The following is a 19,477-nucleotide window of genomic DNA, read 5'->3' on the forward strand; positions in this document are numbered from 1 at the left end:
TAACTACAGTATTAAAAAAAAGCTTATAACTGAATTTATCCGAAGCAACATGATGCCCTTTACAAAATAAAATAGACAACTTATAATTCTTAATTGGTTCTCCACAATATATCATGTAACTGACAGGCAGTTCTTCAACTCCCTTTTGTAATGTAAACATTGGCATTGAGTGTCACAGGTATGATTACAGAGTTTTTTAAAATTTGTTTGACTGTGGAATGAAAAGTTTATGGCTCTCGTATCCCCGGCTCTATTTCAATTAGTCTACTGGACTGCCCAATGTGGCATAATAAGTCGTGTTTAACTTTAGTTGGAGATTCGTCCCCCACTTTAGTATGTCGATGGTTCAAAATAAACCAACTCTTTCATCATCAGGCAGTGGTCAGTATGTGATGTTACACAAGGTCTAGAATTTGAGGCCTTCCCAGACTCTTGCCCCTAAAGCAGAGTCTCAGCGTGAAATGCCTACCCTTGGCTCTCCAGCCTGAAGAAAGACACATGGACTCAATGGATCAAATGGCCATCTTCTGTGTCTCCATGATTGTATGATGTTAAAAGTTTTGCCAGATCACAAATCAGACAGATCAGTGTCTGGGATTGGTCTTCTGCTGACTCTCGTACCTGTGGATGAGTGTTCCAGCCGCTCGGCCAAATTGATTGATCTCAGCAGCTTCCTCTTCTGAAACTATCTCAGGTTGCAAGGCATGTTGAGAGGATGGGCGAGGTAGTTCACATTTCTGCTTGTCTTCCCAAGACTTGAGGGTACTCTCAAAAGCCTGTGGCATGAGAATACCCAATCACAATATGTGATTAACATTAAAAGCCATCCTCCCACAAAATCATTTAACCAAATCCAAACTACAGCTGCATAAGCATGGTTGGACAAGAAGAAATTGCAGCAATCCTTGTAATATTGGTGTGTCTGCAGTTTCTGTCTCCCAATTCATCATGATATTGCAAGTTTTGCATTTTCACCTGGTGTCACAGTTCAAAGTTTAATAAAGTGTTTCAGAAAAAAACACCAAGCACTATACCACAAAATAAACTTCAGGAGATAATTGATTGAAAACATCAGATTAAGGCAGATGTTAAAATCTATTTCCATACATAAGATACTTTTCTATGTATCGATGTATTTATTAGATGCGGTCAGGCAAAAGCTTTGAAGCTAGGATTTTCAATCAACAAAGATATGTGTAATTTTAGTGTGTCATTTCAAATGTGGACTGGAATGTGCTATGATCACTGATGGGGATCATCTACTCAATACCAATACAGTGATACTTTGGGCTCCATAGGCCCTTACTGAACGATTTCCTTTACACCTGAAGAATGGAACATTTTTGATGTACTGGTTAGTTTCTCATTTAACCCTGTTGTATTAGTCACGCTCCATATTTCGTACTTAAACCCATTGGTTCACCAATGTTCTTCAGGGAAGGAAATTTGTTGTCCTTATCTGGTCTGGTCTACACGTGATTCCAGATTCACAGGAATGTGGTTAACTCTATGGGCAAGAAATGCTAGCTTAGCCAGTTGCATCCACACCCCATGAACCGATAAAAAAAACACATTCGAGCTGATACGTACCCTATCCCTGGTTAGCATCTGGGCACGGTTCTTGTGAATGATTTTAATGTAGCCAGGGGACTGGATCCAGGCTTCTCCATCCACTTGCACCGGTACTCCTTCATCACCGAGGATTGTGATCTTTACGGCACGACACTTGAGGCAGAAGTGGGACAAAAAAAAGTCCTTAGGTAAAGCAGGAACCTAAATTGCACCAAAGGCTGATTTACAATTTGCCAAGTCTCGCATTCACACTTACAACTGCTCTGTTAAAGAGCACATTAAGCCATTTTACATATTGCTATTACCTAGCAAACAGGTGACTTCACAGCACTTGAGATAAAAAAGCAAAAGTACTGAGGAGATTAATCTGCTTTTGCTGTCGAAATCTATGAATAAACCATCACATTCTCAGCTTTAATAGCTGCATTCTTTCTTATCTTAGTTTATTTGCTGTCAGGATGTGAGTAACACTGGGAAAGTTAATTATTTCTAACCTCTAGTTACCCTGAGAATTTCTACCACAATTCAGAGTGCACTGAGTTAACAATGCAATATGGGTCTTAATTTACGTGTAGGCCACCGGTGAATCAACTGGATTTTACAACTATTCTACAGGTTTAATGTTCACTTTATTTTTTGGGTTCTACTCCACAATTCCAATTCCGATTCCATTTCCTTTACCATTGCTCTAACTATACAAGCAGTGGCTTGTGTTTCACAGTTATAGTACAGGTGGCTTTTTACTTAAGCTTTACCCTTCAGTCTGGAGCCTGTTTGCATTGCCAGCTCTGTAACTTGGGGTTTTATTGACAGTATTCTATGTTTTCTTGACAGGTTGTTTGGAATCAGTAACTACTTACATAAGGAACATTCTCTGATTGACTTTTCTTTCTTTAGAAGTTGGCTAGTGTATAAATATAACAGTGAATTTATTGGTGAGAAATGAGTCATGAGAATGGAATGTGAGGTGTAGAGTTTACCCCGATATACAGTGGAGTTTTGAGGTTGTATTACCCCAACTTATGTTTGTGGGGTAACATAAATAAGATTTTGCAGAATTGCTACGGCACAGGAGGCAGCTATTTGGCCCATTGCATCAACACCATCTCTCTGAATGAGCATTATAACTTAGTGCCAAATTCTTGCCTTTCCAACTGAACCTGAATAGTGTTTTTATTTAAATAATCATTCAGTGCCCTCTTGAAAGCCTCAAACGAACCTGCCTCCACCACGCATCCAGGTAGCATTTCAGACCCTAAGTACTTGTTGTGTGAAAAAAGATGTTCCTCAATCACATTTGCTTCTTTTGCAAATTACCTTATATTTGAATCCTCTTGTTCATGATCATGTTATAAGCTGGAAAAAAATGCTCCCGATCCACTTTACCCAGTCTCCTGATGATTTTGAAAACTTCTTTCAAATCTCTTCTCAGCCTTTTTCTCTCCAAGGAAAACAGTCAATTTCTCTAATCTATCTTCACAACTTAAGTTTCTCTGCCTGGAAACATTCTCTTAAATCTATTCTGCATACTCTTCAATGTTTTCACATCCTTCCCAAATATGGTGCCTCTAACTTCATACAATATTCCAGCTGAGCTCTGACTAAGACAAATTCAGCTTAACCTCCTTGCTCTTGCACACTATAGGCTTATTAACACCACAAATATTTTAAGAAAATTCACTCATGGGATGTGTCTGTCACTCGCTGACTATGACTCATCCCTACTTACCCTTGAAAAAGTGATGGTGAGCAGTCTGTGGAATGCTGTTATCATTTGGTGTAGATAGAGCCACAATGTCAAGGCTAACAGTATGCAAGGTGAAGGAATGGTGATATATTACCAAGTTAGCATGATGTAGAGGTGTAGGAGCAGTGCTCCAAAAGCTGGTGTTTTCAGATAAACCTGTTGGACTATAACCTGATATTGTGTGATTTTTGACTACTTCAGCACTGTGAGTAGCTTGAAGAGAAAACTGCAAGTAATGATGTTCCTACATGTCTGCTGCTCTTGTCCTTTTAAATGATAGGAAGGAGTTGTCTAAGGAGCTTTGCTGAATTTTTGCATTGCACATTATAAACAGAACACACTGCTGCAACTGTGCATCAGTGATGGAGGCAGTGAATGCTTAGTTATGTAGTGCCAATCAAGCAGTTGCCTTGTCCTGGATTATTGCGAGCTTCTTGAGTATTTTTGGAGTTGCACTCATCCAGGCTGGTAGATTCATCCTGTAAGGAGTATTCTATCACATTCCTGACTTGTGACATGTAGATGGTGGCCAGGCTTTGGGGAGTCAGGAAATGAGTTAGTTGTTGTCGCGTTCTTAACTTCTGACCATTGACCTCTTGTATTCACAGTATTTGAGGAGAAAGTGAGGACTGCAGATGCTGGAGATCAGAGCTGAAAAAGTGTTGCTGGAAAAGCGCAGCAGGTCAGGCAGCATCCAAGGAACAGGAGAATCGACTTTTCGGGCAGTATTTACATGGCTAGTTTGTTCAGTTTCTAGTCAATGGTAACCCCCAGACTGCTGGGGGATTCAGTGATGGTAATGTCATTGGTTGTCAAAGGCTGATGATTACATTCTTGCTGGAGATTGTCATTGCCTGGCACTTGCGTGGCACAAATGTTACTGCCTCTTGTCAGCCCAAGCCTGAACAATGTCCAGATCTTGATGCAGTTGGGCATGCAATGCACCAGTATCTGAGCAGAACAAATGGGGATGAACATTTTGAAATCATCACTGAACATTCCCACTAGTGACCTTGTGATGGAAGGAAAGTCACTGATGAAGCTGCTGAAAATGGTTAGGCCAGATTTGTTCCGGAATTGAGGTGATTGACCTCCAAAAACCACAATCTTCTGCCTTTGTGCCCGGTTTACCTCCAACTAGCAGAGAGATGTCCCCCCAGATTGTCACTGATCCCAGTTCTGCTAAGGCTCCTGGATGCCACACTCAGACCTTGATGTTAAGGGCAGTCACTTTCACCTGACCTCTGGAATTCAGCTCTTCACCCCATGTTTGAATCAAGGCTATCATGAACTAAGGAGCTGAGGCCCTTGCAGAACCCAAACTGAGTCAGTGAGCAGGTTATTGTGAAGCAAGTGTTGCCTGACAGCATTGCTGATGATACCTCCCATCACTTCAGTGATGGAAAGTAGATTGATAAAAGGAGTGGCAAATAGAGTGGTAAATGGCCAGGCTGAATTTGCTCTGCTTTTTTTGTACAGAATATTCCCTACCAATTTTTAACATGGTCAGGGAGATGCCAGTGCTTTAGGTGCACTGGAACAGCTTAGATGTGTGACAATTTCCAGAGCACATCTCTTCAGTACCATTGTCCGACCACTGCTATTGTCAATGATCTTTTGCAATTAATCAGTGTCCTCCTCACCGTTTACAATGCATCTAACTTCTGCATCAACCACAAACTTGGAAATTGCCCCCAGTATACCAAGATTGAAAATATTAACATATATTAGCAAAAGCAGAGGTCCCAAAACTGAACTCTGTGGAACTCCACTACAAACCTTTTTCCAGCCTGAAAAATATACATAAATCATTACTGGTTGTTTCTCATCCATCAATCAGTTTTGTATCCATGGTCCTGCTATCTTGATTATTATTTGTTATTCATTGTGTCTAAGAATTGTGTTTCACTTGGGGACCATTAAAGCTATGATCTGTGGTACTTGCAAAATGTGGGATGTGGAGGTATCTGGAATAGCCTTGTGAAGAAAGAATCACAAAATGCTTGGAGAGTAAGTGCCAAACCATAAAACAGGACAGGATTCCATAGTCAAGGCAGTCGAATGAACCTTTGGAGCTACAACCGACATTCTGAATAATTTGCTACTTTCCAAATACAGAGTAGTTGCAAAAGATTTTGTTGAGTAAAAGAATTACTGCCAAAAGTCACATCTAATGTTAGAATAAATGATTTGGAAATAAGTGAGATTCTTCAGAGGAAGGTTTGCGCATCAATAGATAGATTGAAGAACAGAACTAACAGGGTATTGATTTTGGGGTTGCCTTCAGTGTTTCAAGTTTCAATGTAGTGAAACTTGAAAGTTAAATGTGTAACTCGAAAGTGGCGCAGAGGAACCTACTGGAATTCACAGAACATTGGGACCTGTTACAAATCCTGACACTTGGGGCTTCAGTACTGAGGTGTACCTACTCTCCACAGAGTGCAATAATTCAAAAAGGCAGCTCACCTTTTCAAACACAGTTAGGGATGGGCAATAAACACCGGCTTAGCCAGTGGTAGCCTTCTTGCTGGCACAATAGAGTTGTGAACAAAGGAGTCAAAATATTTGTCAGGATATAAGAGGAAGAAAACATAAGGGAAAGAAAGGAAGCAAATGGGTAAGGGATGTGCTCTCTTACTTGAGCAATTCGATGGTGTTGAAGATTGATAACTCGTGAGACCGCCATCTGCATACTGCCAAACACAGCAACTACCTCAAGGATCTTATCATCAAAAGAAGGGGCAGTGAAAATCTGCAGAATAAAGAATCAACAAAAGTTAACAATGATGTCAGCATATAAGAAAGAGTGTGCTTCATTACTTTCTGAATACAAATATTCAGCTCTGTAATTTCTATTTCACCCCGCAGCAAAAGGAACACTGCCTGTAATCTCATCAAGCTGGAAAGATTGTGGCATAGTTGCAGTATCACTGGTCTAGTAACCCAGAAGGCCAAGTAAATATTTGGAGGTACTGTTTCAAATCTCACCATGTCAACTAGGGGAATTCAAATTCTATTAATAAAATCTGGATTCGAAAGTTTGTCATCTATAATGATGATCATGAAACTATTATTGATTTTTGCAAAAACACATCTGGTTCACTAATGCCCTTTAGGAAATCTGCTATCCCTACGTGGACTGGCCTACATGACTCAGGACTCACAGTGATGTGGCTGACTCTTAGCTGCTTTCTGAGATGACCTAACAAACCACTTTGTTCAAGGACAATTAGGAATGGACAATAAATGCTGGTTTTGTCAGCGATACCTAAATCCGATTTCAGACGAAAGGAAGCCATTGCACTCATTTTTATTTAATACAAACTCTTTTAAGTTGCACTTACATCATCTTCCTTGGTTCCGCCCCAGAAGTTGGTGCCACCTGCATAGCTGGGGATATTTAGTACTGCAATGCCCTGCAGGCTTGGCAAAGGGATGCGCTGTCCATCACACTGCACAACAGGGTGAAAGAAACATTAGCACAAGGCAAACAGCAATATGAACACAAAATACTGTCAATAACCCATTATGAAATTATCTGTGTCAGTACAAATAGAACTCCAGCAAAAAGATACAGGAAAGTTGGTGGTATGTCTACCTGCCTGAGCCCAATGCATATAATCACTCAGTGCTGGTGATAAGGAAAGACACAGATTAGTGGGCAAACAATGAACAAGTACTAATGGTGAAAGATACTGCCAGATGTTTAGAAACAAAAGATGACAGTCCAGTGGGTCAGGCAGGGTACTTTCACACTGTGGATCTGCTCAAGATATTCCCATCATTCAAATAGGCCAATTCTGATTTATATCATGACTCCATTTACCTCCTTTGTTCCATACCCATTGATGAGCTGAAGATGCGTTGCTGGAAAAGCGGAGCAGGTCAGGCAGCATCCAAGGAACAGGAGAATCGACGTTTCGGGCATAAGCCCTTCTTCAGGAATGAGGAAAATGTGTCCAGCAGGCTAAGATAAAAGGTAGGGAGGAGGGACTTGGGGGAGAGGCGTTGGAAATGCGATAGGTGGAGGGAGGTCAAGGTGAGGGTGATAGGCCGGAGTGGGAGTGGGGGCAGAGAGGTCAGGAAGAAGATTGCAGGTTAGGAAAGCGGTGCTGAGTTTTCCCAGGAATTATTGCTTTACACATCCATCTTTAGTTAAGAAGCCTGTAGAAACACCCCACACTGAAACTAAAATTAAAAAATTTGTCCATAAATTTTATTTAAGGTGTTCCACCTAATCTTTAAAAAAGAGTCCAGAAGCGTTTATCAAAAAGCGTTCGGGCACCCACCCCCACTCCGGCCTATCACCCTCACCTTGACCTCCTTCCACCTATCGCATTTCCAATGCCCCTTCCCCAAGTCCCTCCTCCCTACCTTTTATCTTAGCCTGCTGGACACACTTTCCTCATTCCTGAAGAAGGGCTTGTGCCCGAAACATCGATTCTCCTGTTCCTTGGATGCTGCCTGACCTGCTGCGCTTTTCCAGCAACACATTTTCAGCTCTGATCTCCAGCATCTGCAGTCCTCACTTTCTCCTCGAAGACCATACCCATTGATCCCAAGAAAAAGCTATCAATATCAATGTTGAAAATTTCAGTTGACTCAGTACCCAGCTTTTTGGAGAGAGAGTTTTATCACCTCTCACATGGAAAATTTGTTTCCTGATTTCACTTAAATGGCCTAGATCAGATTTTAAGGATAGATTCCCTTAGAGTCATGCAGCAAGCAAACATCGCCCACACCAATCAGACATCCCAATTTTACCTAGCGCCATTTGCTAGCATTTGGCCCTTATCCCTCTAAACCCTTCCTATTCATATACCCATCCAGATACTTTTCAAATATTGTAACTGTACCAGCTTTCAACACTTTCTTTGGCAGCTCATTCTACACATACATCACCCTCTCCATGAGGTGCAGGTCCTTTTTAAGTCTTTCCCCTCTCACCTTAAACCTATGCCCTCTAGTTTTGGACTTCCCAACCGTGGGAAAAAGACCTTGGCTGGTCGGTCCTATCCAAGCCCCTTAAGATTTTATAAACTTCAATAAGATTACCCCTCAGTCTGCAATGCTTCAGGGAAAAAGACTCCAGCCTATTCAGCCTCTCCCTACCTCTCAAACCTTCTAGTCCCGACAACATCCACCAAAGATCTTTTCTGCACCCTCTCAAGTTTAACAATATCCTTCCTATAGAAGTGCGACTAGAATTGTACACAGTATTCTAAAAGTGGCCTAACCAATGTCCTGTTTAGTCACAACCTGACCTCCTACTTCCTATACATAATGTTCTGACCAAATAAGGCAAGCATGCAAAACGCCTTTATCATCACCCAATCTACTGCGACTCCGCTTTCAAGGAACTATGAATCTGCACTCCAAGGTCTCTTTGTTCAGCAACACTCCCAGGGACCTACCATTAATTATATAAGTCCTGCCCTGGTTTGCCTTACAAAATACAATACCTCACATTTATCTCAATTAAACTCCATCTACCACTGCAATCATAATTAACAATCTTCCTCATTCTGCAAAACAAGCTACAAGGCAGTCAAAAGCACATAAATTTACATAATCCAATCTTAAAAGTTAAGACATAGTTCCATTCAAATCTATTTTAGATGGAATACACAGCAGAAATAAGTTATTCTGTCCAATCAGTCTACACTGGCCTTTATTCCACTGAAGCTGACTTTAATAACAATGCAATGTCTTTCGTAAGTAAAGTGCACATCATGAATAAGCAAACTGTACTGAGTCAATCATGTAGAAGTTCATGAAACAACAGCCTCCATTTTGAACGGTACATTACAGGCTCAAAATATCTGTTTCAGAATATCTGCATCTTCAACAGTGACCCAAACCTGCCTGCAATTCCTGTGGTTACCAGTATTTGTTTTGACTCTCTTTCTGCAATCTTTGTATTGAGTTTGGGAGCAATGATCAGTATATCATGCTGAGGGTTGATTAGATTAGACAGTGTGGAAACAGGCCCTTCGGTCCAACAAGTCCACACCGACTCTCCGCAGAGTAACCCACCCATTACCCTCTGCATCTAATACATCTAACACTGTGGGCAATTTAACATGGCCAATTCACCTGACCTGTACATTTTTGGACTGTGGGAGGAAACCCACGCAGAAACAGGGAGAACGTGCAAACTCCACACAGACTGTCATCCGAGGTTGGAATCGAACCTGGGACCCTGATGCTGCAAGGCAGCAGTGTTAACCACTGAGCCACCGTGCCGCAGTATTTTGTTCCAGGTTTGATTCTTAGAGTTAGCTAGTTTCAAAGAAATAGCAGTAAGCTCGTATTAGGATCAGCCACGGAGGCCTTGGGTTAGGGAAGGGAACAGTGGTCAGGGTTCCCACTTCGGAGCACTGCACAATGACTCCTGTGGAAAGGTATTGTAATACCAAATGAAGAACAGTTTGAATTCAGGTGTGACTCATTTGACTTTTAAAGGATTTTAACTGTATTATTTATTTGCCTTATTTATCATAAATCATGAATGCAATATCAAAATAATTTGCATACATAATGTCTCAACAAAAATTTTAGTTTGGATATTTAACGGAACTAGTGGAACTAGACTGACCTTTACAAAATCCATCTTACAGCAGTTCAGATATGTTGTTTCATTATCTGAATACAGTCAAGTTAATGTCAATGTACTGTGCCTTACAATGATATTAAATACAAATTTGAATTGGTTTCTTTTAAAGAAAATGGCAGCATATTGTGAAGATGAATGAGATAACCAGGAAACAATCTTAAGATTCAGCCATCAACAACACCGGTGAATCAAGAAAAGTATATGTGAAGAGACATTTGAACAGTCAGCAGAATCATCAATATCCTTCAGGTAGTGAGATGCAAACCGTCCACTACATGTTTGCTTTTGCACCTGACCTAGGAGTCAGGTCCTCCCACCAAAGTAGTTTCCCTGCATTAATGAATTAATTTCTAATTTTTAGCATCCCATTTAGACCACACCTCATCCATTTAAACTGTGTATGTATCAACCAAATTTATACAACTTGTCCACATAACATAATTTTCTTTTAGCCCTAGTACTGTTTTTGTGAATCTTTCCCCCCAACACTGCAGAGCCAAAATATCTTTCCTGAGTTCAGCACCAAAAGTTTAATGCATTAATCCGAATAGGGTGAGACAGTCAGACTAGGTAATACAAAGTTAGAAAGTGCCTTTTCACACAATGGCACTTTGTAATACAGAAGGTTACATATCAGATTGCCACCACTGGAACTTGAATTCAAATCTAGCCCTGGATTGCTGGTATATCACTCTACATCACCAGTACTGCGCTGGAATCCTAGATTTAAAAATCTTTGTGTAATCCACGTTCAGTTAGCACAAATGTGAGACCGAAGGATAAAGCGTCCCTCAATCCTGTCACAAAGACTCTTCCTCAGCAAGGTAACAAGTAAAGGACAATCACTATAGGCAGTGAAATTCATATGTGTATCATACATACACAGGTGAGATCTGAGAAGTATAGATGGACCCTCTCGCTGTGTCTAACTCATGCTCTAACTAATTAGAAGTACATGAAAGAACAATGGATAGCGAGTTTTACTCTCTAATGGTATATCAAATGGCACAAATACCCAACAGTGTTGAAACAGGCCCTTTACCCCAACAAGTCCACACAGACCCTTCGAAGAGTATCCCACCCAGACTCATTCCCCTATCCTATTACCCCACATTTCTCTGACTAATGCACCTAACCTGCACATCCCTGATCACAATGGGCAATTTAGCATGGCCAATTCACCTAACCTGTACATCTTTGAGCTGTGGGAGGAAACCAGAACACCCGGAGGAAACCCACGCAGACACGGAGAGAATGTGCAAACTCCAGACAGCAAAATCTCAATTAGCAATTTGATAAACTGATTTGTTAATGAGTTTTAGATCATTCTGACCAAGGAAGAAATAATGCCCAGGCCACAAGAGAACTTCTTCAAATAATGTCAAGAAATCTTTTACATCCATTTAAGCTGTCAGAAAGGACCTGCATTTAATGTCTCATCTGAAAGATTGCAGCCCTCAGGCACCAAAAACAGCCCAGATTACATACTCTAAACCCCAACTCAAACATCAAACCTCTGAATTAGAACTGATTGTTGTGGTTGGGCAAAATTCATAGAGATCCAAAATGGGAAAATGCAGAGTTGGAGCTGGATGATATCTGACTCATGCTGTCCATAGGCAGAAGTCCTGAGCACAATGCTTAGACCACCAGCTCTAACATCCCTTATTTGAAGATTAATTTGAAATACATTATTCAAGAAGGTCACCAAGGTCAGATGTTCAAGAGTTGGTGAAAGTAAATGAAATGCCCACCTCCAATAGTACTTTCTGCTCGAGGTTTTTGTAGGTTCTATGCAGCAACTCCTTAGTTCCGAGAACCCCATACCACATCATGTTTTTTGTACGACTCCTGAGGAAATACTATAAAAAGTTAAATACAGTTCAAGGAGACACCAAGCATCAAAACCAAATTCCATCACTTCTCACTTGTATAGCCAGTTCATATTGAACCAGTGGTCAATAAAACAAGTTATATTGCTGGGTATGAGCTATCTAGTATGCAGCTATGCCACCCATCAATAATGACCAACTGGTTACTGCTGAAACCCAACATATTGACAGTCAACCCCAAATCCCAGGCATTCCAACAGTTAACACCAAATTCCAGGCATTCCAACAGTCAACACCAAATCCCAGGCATACTGACAGTTAACACTGAAACCTGGGCATACTGACAGTCAAAGCACATCCCAGACATATTGACAGTCAACACTACATCCCAGGTATACTGACAGTTGACCTGAGTCTGTGGCATACTGCTCATCAACACTGCATCTGAAATAACCTGTCTGTCAACACCTGTTCCCCTGCATACTGCCAGTCAATGCCGGGTGCAAGTAATGCTGCAGTAAATACTGAATATAGAGCTGATGTGTTAGGACAGAAACTGGTGAAGTCTTTGGCAGAATAATTAGCTATAGTATCAGGAATATGGAAATTTGTTGGGGTTTGGTGGATAGATGGAGGCTTGAAGTAGGAGAGTAATTGTGAAGCATAATGAAAGGATAATCTGTTGCAGAGTCTGGGTGGAGTTGGACTGAAAAAATAAAAATATTTGATGAAGGAAGACTTAGAGATGCAGCATAAGTAAGGTGTTCGACAAGGTTCCCCATTTGATACTGGTTAGCAAGGTTAGATCTCATGGAATACAGGGAGAACTAGCCATTTGGATACAGAACTGGCTCAAAGGTAAAAGACAGAGGGTGGTGGTGGAGGGCTGCTTTTCAGAAGGGGCGCCTGTGACTAGTGGAGTGCCACAGGGATCATTGCCAGGTCCACTACTTTTTGTCATATATATAATGATTTGGATGTAAGCATAAGAGGTACAGTTAGTAAGTTTGCAGATGACACCAACATTGGAGGTGTAGTGGACAGCGAAGAAGGTTATCTCAGATTACAACAGGACTGTGATCAGATGGGCAAATGGGCTGAGGAGTGGCAGATGGAGTTTAATTTAGATAAACGCAAGGTGCTGCATTTTGGGAAAGCAAATCTTAGCAGGATTTATACACTTATTGGCAAAGTCCTAGAGAGTGTTGCTGAACAAAGAGACCTTGGAGTGCAGGTTCATAGCTCCTTAAAAGTGGAGTTGCAGTTAGATAGGATAGTGAAGAAGGTGTTCGGTATGCTTTCTTTTATTGGTCAGAGCATTGAGTACAGGAGTTGGAAGGTCATGTTGTGGCTGTACAGGACATTGTTTCTGCCACTTTTGGAATACTGCGTGCAATTCTGGTCTCCTTCCTATCGGAAAGATGTTGTGAAACTTGAAAGAGTTCAGAGAAAATTTACAAAGAGGTTGCCAGGGTTGAAGGATTTGAGCCGTAGGGAGACATTGAATAGGCTGGGGCTGTTTTTCCTGGAGTGTCGGAGGCTGAGGAGTGACCTTTTGGAGGTTTACAAAATTATGAGGGGCATGGATAGGATAAATCGACCAAGTCTTTTCCCTGGGGTGGGGGAGTCCAAATCTAGAGGCCATATATTTAGGGTGCGAGCAGAAAGATATAAAAGAGATCTAAGGGGCAACGTTTTCACGCAGAGGATGGTACATGTATGGAAGGAGCTGCCAGAGGAAGTGGTGGAGGCTGGTACAATTACAACATTTAAAAGGCATCTGGATGGGAATATGAATAGGAAGGGTTTGGAGGGATATGGACAAGGTGCTGCAGGTGGGACTAGATTGGGTTGGGATAGCTGGTTGGGATGGACGGGTTGGATGGAAGGGTCTATTCCATGCTGTACATCTCTATGACTCTAAGTGGAACTGGAAATTCTTGGATTTAATCTGATGAGCAATGTAGGAATTTGAAGCACACTTAGCTAGAATGTGTCTGCCAAATTCAGACTTTGGGCTTCTTTTTTGATGTCAATGACCCTCGCTTTGTGCATTTTGAAAGGTGAACTTTGGTGGGAAAGGGTTAAACCAGCAGCTTTTGGAGTAGTAACAAAATGGCCATTTTTTCAGGGCAGCACTCTATTGATTACTGGTTTTCTCACCTGCATTTTTCTGGATGTTCATCCCGTTTGTTGTTGAAATCAAGAGAAATTTTTGCATCCAATCCAATACCAAAGTAATTGTTCATTACACATTTTTCCGTATACCCATTTCTGAAGAACAAAATAAATTAAACTTAGCCTCTTGCATGGCAGATTCAAACAGAGAAAAGAACAACCATTTCAATTAATTTTACCTTGGAAAGGTATAGTCATCAGATCATCACCAAATAATGGCACTATTTACCAGCAAAGCGCACAACAAAGTGACATTTCCAACTAGGAGATGCTATTAGAGAGTTGGATGCACAATACGATAACTTTGAACTGCGAATTGCCTACAACCAGAGATTTGCACTACAACCAGAAGACTCTTCAAGACAGGAAGGCACCTGATCAGGAATCTACTTCAAATAGTCATCCTCTGACCAGCTGAGTTGTGGTCTCCAAAAATACATCCAGTGTAAAGAAGGATTTCCAATGAGGGAACTGGGTAGTGTTACAGAACAGAGGCCAAGGGGGTTGGGTACACAATTCTTTGAAACTTACATTACAGGTGGACAGGGTGTTTAAGAAGGTGTTTAACAAGCTTGCCTTCATTGCTCAGACCTTCGGAGTACAGGTGTTGAGACGTTCTATGATGAGGTTCTATCGGGCATTGGTGAGGCCTCTTCTGGAGTACTTTGTGCAGTTCTGGTCGCCTGCTATAGCAAGGATATTATTAAACTGGAGAGGGTTCAGAAAAGATTTACTATGATGTTTCTGGGAAGAGGGTCAAAAAAGTAGGTTGCGACTTTTTGTACACTGGAACATAGGAGGTTTATAAAATCATGAGGGGCATGGATAAGGTGAATAGCAAGAGTCTTTACACTATGTGGGCAAGTGCAAAACTAGGGGGCATATTTTTAAGCTGAGAGGCAAAAGATTTAAAAAGGAAATGAGAGGCAACATTTTTACACAGAAAGTGGTTTGTGTGTGGAATGAATTGCCAGAGAAAGTGGTAGATGCAGGTACAGTTACAACATCTAAGAAGTATTTGGATAAGTATGTGAATAGGAAAGGTTTGGAGGGATATGGGCCAAGTGCGGGCAAGTGGACTAGTTAGGCCGAAGAGTCTGTTTCATATTACATTATTCTATTACCAGAGACTGAGGGCTGCTTATACAGACTCCAGTTAAGCTGGGTTACAAATGCAATCACAGTAAACAATCTTTGTACTCCAGATCTCTTGATGGATAATGCTCTTTTATAAGGTTTCAAGAAATAGAACTGATACTCTGAGAAATGAGGAGTGATATTGGGAGGGATGCATTGGAACGTAGTTTAGGAATGAGCATAAAAGTGAAACATAATAATAAAAACAATCTTACATGGATCGATAACTCAGTTTAACATATTTTGATGGGTTATACAAGTCAAGATACCTGGGGTTTGTTACTTAAGCAGTAGTGCCATCTGAAAAGGCTTTGATACATGTTTAACAAATGGATTTTAAAAAGAAAATCTATTTTAATACTTGCCAATGTTTTTGTTGCTTTAAAACTTTTTTCAGAATTATTTTTTTACTTGCATTCCAACAACTGACCTAAAGGGGGAGCTAGTTGCTTACTGACAGTTGCCATTCAACACTCTTGCCACCAAGACCAGTGGGAACCACTCTGGTGAGATTCCCTAGTCCAGCTCCTCACTGCCCTGATGGTAGATACTCAGCCTATGTCTGCTGCCTGCTTCATGCAGCTCAGATGGAGTACAATGTAAAAAGTGTGATGGTCACATCTCTGGCCTTTCTAATTTAATGAGGAGAAAGTGAGGTCTGCAGATGCTGGAGATCAGAGCTGGAAATGTGTTGCTGGAAAAGCGGAGCAGGTCAGGCAGCATCCAGGGAACAGGAGAATCGACGTTTCGGGCATAAGCCCTTCTTCAGGAATGAGGAAAGTTTGTCCAGCAGGCTAAGATAAAAGGTAGGGAGGAGGGACTTGGGGGAGGGGCGTCGGAAATGTGATAGGTGGAAGGAGGTCATGGTGAGGGTGATAGGTCAGACTGGGGTAGGGGCGGAGAGGTCGGGAAGAAGATTGCAGGTTAGGAAGGCGGTGCTGAATTCGATGGATTTGACTGAGACTGAGACCGCATCTCTTCCACTTCCCGCTCCTCCGCCCTTGAGCCCCGCCCCTCCAACCGCCACCAGGACAGAACCCCACTGGTTGAAACTTTATTGCTGGAACAGCACAGCAGGTCAGGCAGCATCCAGGGAACAGGAGATTCGACGTTTCGGGCACAGGCCCTTCTTCAGGAATGAGCAGAGAGTAAACAGAATCCCCAAGTGGAAAATGAAGTGTTGTTCTTTGAACTTGCGTTAAGGAACACTGCAACAGATCTGGGACAGAAATGTTGGTGTAGGAACACAGTGGTGTGTTGAAGTGGAGGCAGTGGGAAACTCTGGGTCATGTTTTACAGACAGAGTGTAGGTGTTCAGCAAAGCGGTCATCAAATCTGTGTTTCATCTCCCCCGATATACAGGAGACCACATTCTGAGCAGTGAATGAAATAAATGAGTTGAGAGAAGTGCAGGTAAGCTGCTGCTTCACCTGGAAGGTGTGCCTGAGGCCTTGGATACTGAGGTTGGAGGAAGTAAATCGGCAAGTAAGTCACCTTGTGCAAGACCAACCCCTTCCCACAAACGTCACTTCAATATATTACCACCTTTCCTGAGCTGTTAACAGTTCTGATGAAGAATCGCCAGACTCGAAATATTATCTTGCTTTCAAAGAACACAGAACATTACAGCACAGTCCAGGCTCTCTGACCCTCAATGTTGTGCTGACCTGTGAAACCAGCCTGAAGCTGAACTAACCTGCATTGTTGCATTATCATCCATATGTTTATCCAATGGCCATTTAAAAAGACATTAAAGTCGGTGAGTCTACTACAGTTGCAGGCAGGGAGTTTCACGCCATTACTACTCTCTGAGTAAAGAAACTACCCCTCTGACATCTGTCCTATATCTATCACCGCTCAATTTAAAGCTATGTCCTCTCATGCTAGCCATCACTATCCGAGGAAAACGTCTCTCTCTGCTAACACTATCTAATCCTCTGATCATCTTTCACATCTCTATTAAGTCACCTCTCAACCTCTTCCTTCTAACGAAAACAGCCTCAGGTCACTCAGTCTTTCCTCAGAAGACCTTCCTTCCATACCAGACAATATCCTCATAAATCTCCTCTGCATCTTTTCCAAAACTTACACATCCTTCCTATAATGTGGTAACCAGAACTGTACGCAATACTCCAAGTGCGGCCACACCATAGTTTCCTACAGCTGCAACATAACCCCATGGTTCATATGCCTTCTTAACAATCCTATTAACCTGGGTGGCAACTTTCAGGGATCTATGTACATGGACACGGAGATCTTTCTGCTCATCCACACTGCAAGAACCTTACCATTACCCCAGTACTCTGTATTACTGTTACTTCTTCCAAAATGAATCACCTCACACTTTTCTGCATTAAACTCCATTTGCCACCTTTCAGCCCAACTCTGCAGCTTATCTATGTCCCTCTGTAAGCAGCAATATCCTTCAGCACTGTCCACAGCTCGACCGACCTTAGAGTCATTTGTAAATTTACTAACCCATCCTTCTACGCCATCATCCAGGTCATGTATAAAAATGACAAACAGCAGTGGCCCCTAAACAGATCCTTATGGTATACCACTAATAACTGAACACCAGGATGAACATTTGCCACCACCACTCTCTGTCTTCTTTCAGCTAACCAATTTCTGATTCATACCACTAAATCACCCTCAATCCCATACCTCCATATTTACTGCAACAGCTTACCATGGGGAACCTTATCAAACGCTTTACTGAAATCCATGTACACCACATCAACCACTATACCCTCATTCATCTTCTCAACCATCTCAATAAGCTTTGCGAGGCACGACCTGCCCTTCACAAAACTGTGTTGACTATCCCTAATCAAATTGTTCCTTTCTAGTTAATAATAAATCCTATATCTTATAATTCTTTCCAGCACTTTACCCACAACTGAAGTAAGGCTCACTGCTCTATAATTACCAAAGTTGTCTCTACTCCCCTTCTTGAACAAGGGGACAACATTTGCTATCTTCCAGTCTTCTGGCACAATTTCTGTCGACAATGACGACATAAAGATCAAAGCCAAATGTTCTGCAATCTCCTTCCTGGCTTCCCAGAGAATCTGAGGATAAATCACATCCGGCCCAGGGGACTTATCTATTTTCACACTTTCCAGAATTGCTAACACCTCCTCCTTACGAACCTCAGTCCCATCTCATCTAATAGCCTGTACCTCAGTGTTCTCCTCAACAACATTGTCTCTTTCCAGTGTAAATACTAATGAAAAATATTCATTTAGCACCTCTCCTATCTCCTCGGACTCCAAGCACAAATTCCCACTCCTGTCCTTTCTTCTCACAGATGCTACCATATCAGCAGAGTCTCTGCAGAAATTTCTGTTTTGTTTCCAATCTCCAGCATTCGCTGTTGTGTTTTAATTCCCAAATGAGCCTGACTTTACAAGCAAATGTGACTGACTGAGTTCCAGCTGACAAAGAGGGAAGGAGCAGAAAAGCTGGGTGACTGGTTGGCCAATAAAATCTGAGTGCTTTGCTGAAGCATGCAAATATTTTTCAAAGCACAACATCTGTCAGACAAATAAGTCATTTGTTTAATCTCCGCAAAGAACTATTCAATGCTGATGGCTTGTGAAGGCTTATGATGCTGGGAGCTTAGCTTCAGTAATGTGTGTAAGATCCTTTCATTGTTCTAAATACCTACAGTGTGGCTGTTAGAAGATGCAGCTTGTGGGCTGTTACATCCACATTTCTGTCAAGTCCTAATGATATGTTAAAAGCCAAAAGAACTGCGGCTGCTGTAAATCAGAAACAAAAACAGAAATTGTTGGAGAGACTCTGCTGGTATGGTAGCATCTGTGGGTTCTGAGGCTCAGTCGACCCAAAACGTTTCTCTTCACAGATGCTGCCAGCTCTAATGCTATGTTCTAGGTTCAGTTACAGAAAGCAAGCAAGCAGGCTCTTGCTCAAAGTTTTCTCCGCCTCTCGTTCCTTTACCTCATAAAGGATAAAGCTGGATGGGATGCTGAGACATTTTCTTATTTGGTGAGGGATCCACTGGGAATGATAACTAAGCAGAGATACTTGCCATGTGTTCAGTGTGTCGGTCTCTGCTGTCTGCTTTGCCTGGAGCTGCTGCTTCCATTATGCGCCTGGGACCCATGATTTTCATCGCAACTCACTCTGTGATTATCTTTTTGAATTGAGACTCAACAGCATTTGGCAAGATTTAACAATGTTACTCAGGGCTGGCAACACAGAAACAAAGTTAAAAATCAGACAACACTAGGTTATAGTTCAACAGATTTATCAGCTACCTGATGAAGGAGCAGTGCTCCGGAAGCTAGTGCTTCCAAATAAACCTGTTGGACTATAACCTAGTGTTGTCAGATTTTTAACTTTGCCCACCTTAGTCCAACACCGGCACCT

At 41.7% G+C, this 19,477-nt stretch overlaps 1 protein-coding gene across 7 annotated transcripts in view; it reads right to left on the reverse strand.

The window, feature by feature from the left end:
• Window positions 1-19,477, reverse strand: part of LOC122555774 (diacylglycerol kinase delta-like) — a 152,516-nt gene that overhangs the window by 22,340 nt on the left and 110,699 nt on the right. For 6 of the 7 annotated variants that reach the window (XM_043701902.1, XM_043701900.1, XM_043701899.1 and 3 more), the window contains 6 exons: window positions 13,931-14,041; window positions 11,690-11,786; window positions 6,664-6,771; window positions 5,958-6,071; window positions 1,591-1,725; window positions 622-776 (listed from right to left, as the gene is read on the reverse strand). In XM_043701902.1, coding sequence (XP_043557837.1) covers window positions 622-776; window positions 1,591-1,725; window positions 5,958-6,071; window positions 6,664-6,771; window positions 11,690-11,786; window positions 13,931-14,041 — 720 coding nt within the window. The remainder of the gene's footprint in view (window positions 1-621; window positions 777-1,590; window positions 1,726-5,957; window positions 6,072-6,663; window positions 6,772-11,689; window positions 11,787-13,930; window positions 14,042-19,477) is intronic. The other variant, XM_043701905.1, reaches the window with a different exon arrangement.

Source organism: Chiloscyllium plagiosum, chromosome 13 (assembly GCF_004010195.1).
Source record: "Chiloscyllium plagiosum isolate BGI_BamShark_2017 chromosome 13, ASM401019v2, whole genome shotgun sequence".
NCBI classification, from domain to species: domain Eukaryota; kingdom Metazoa; phylum Chordata; class Chondrichthyes; order Orectolobiformes; family Hemiscylliidae; genus Chiloscyllium; species Chiloscyllium plagiosum.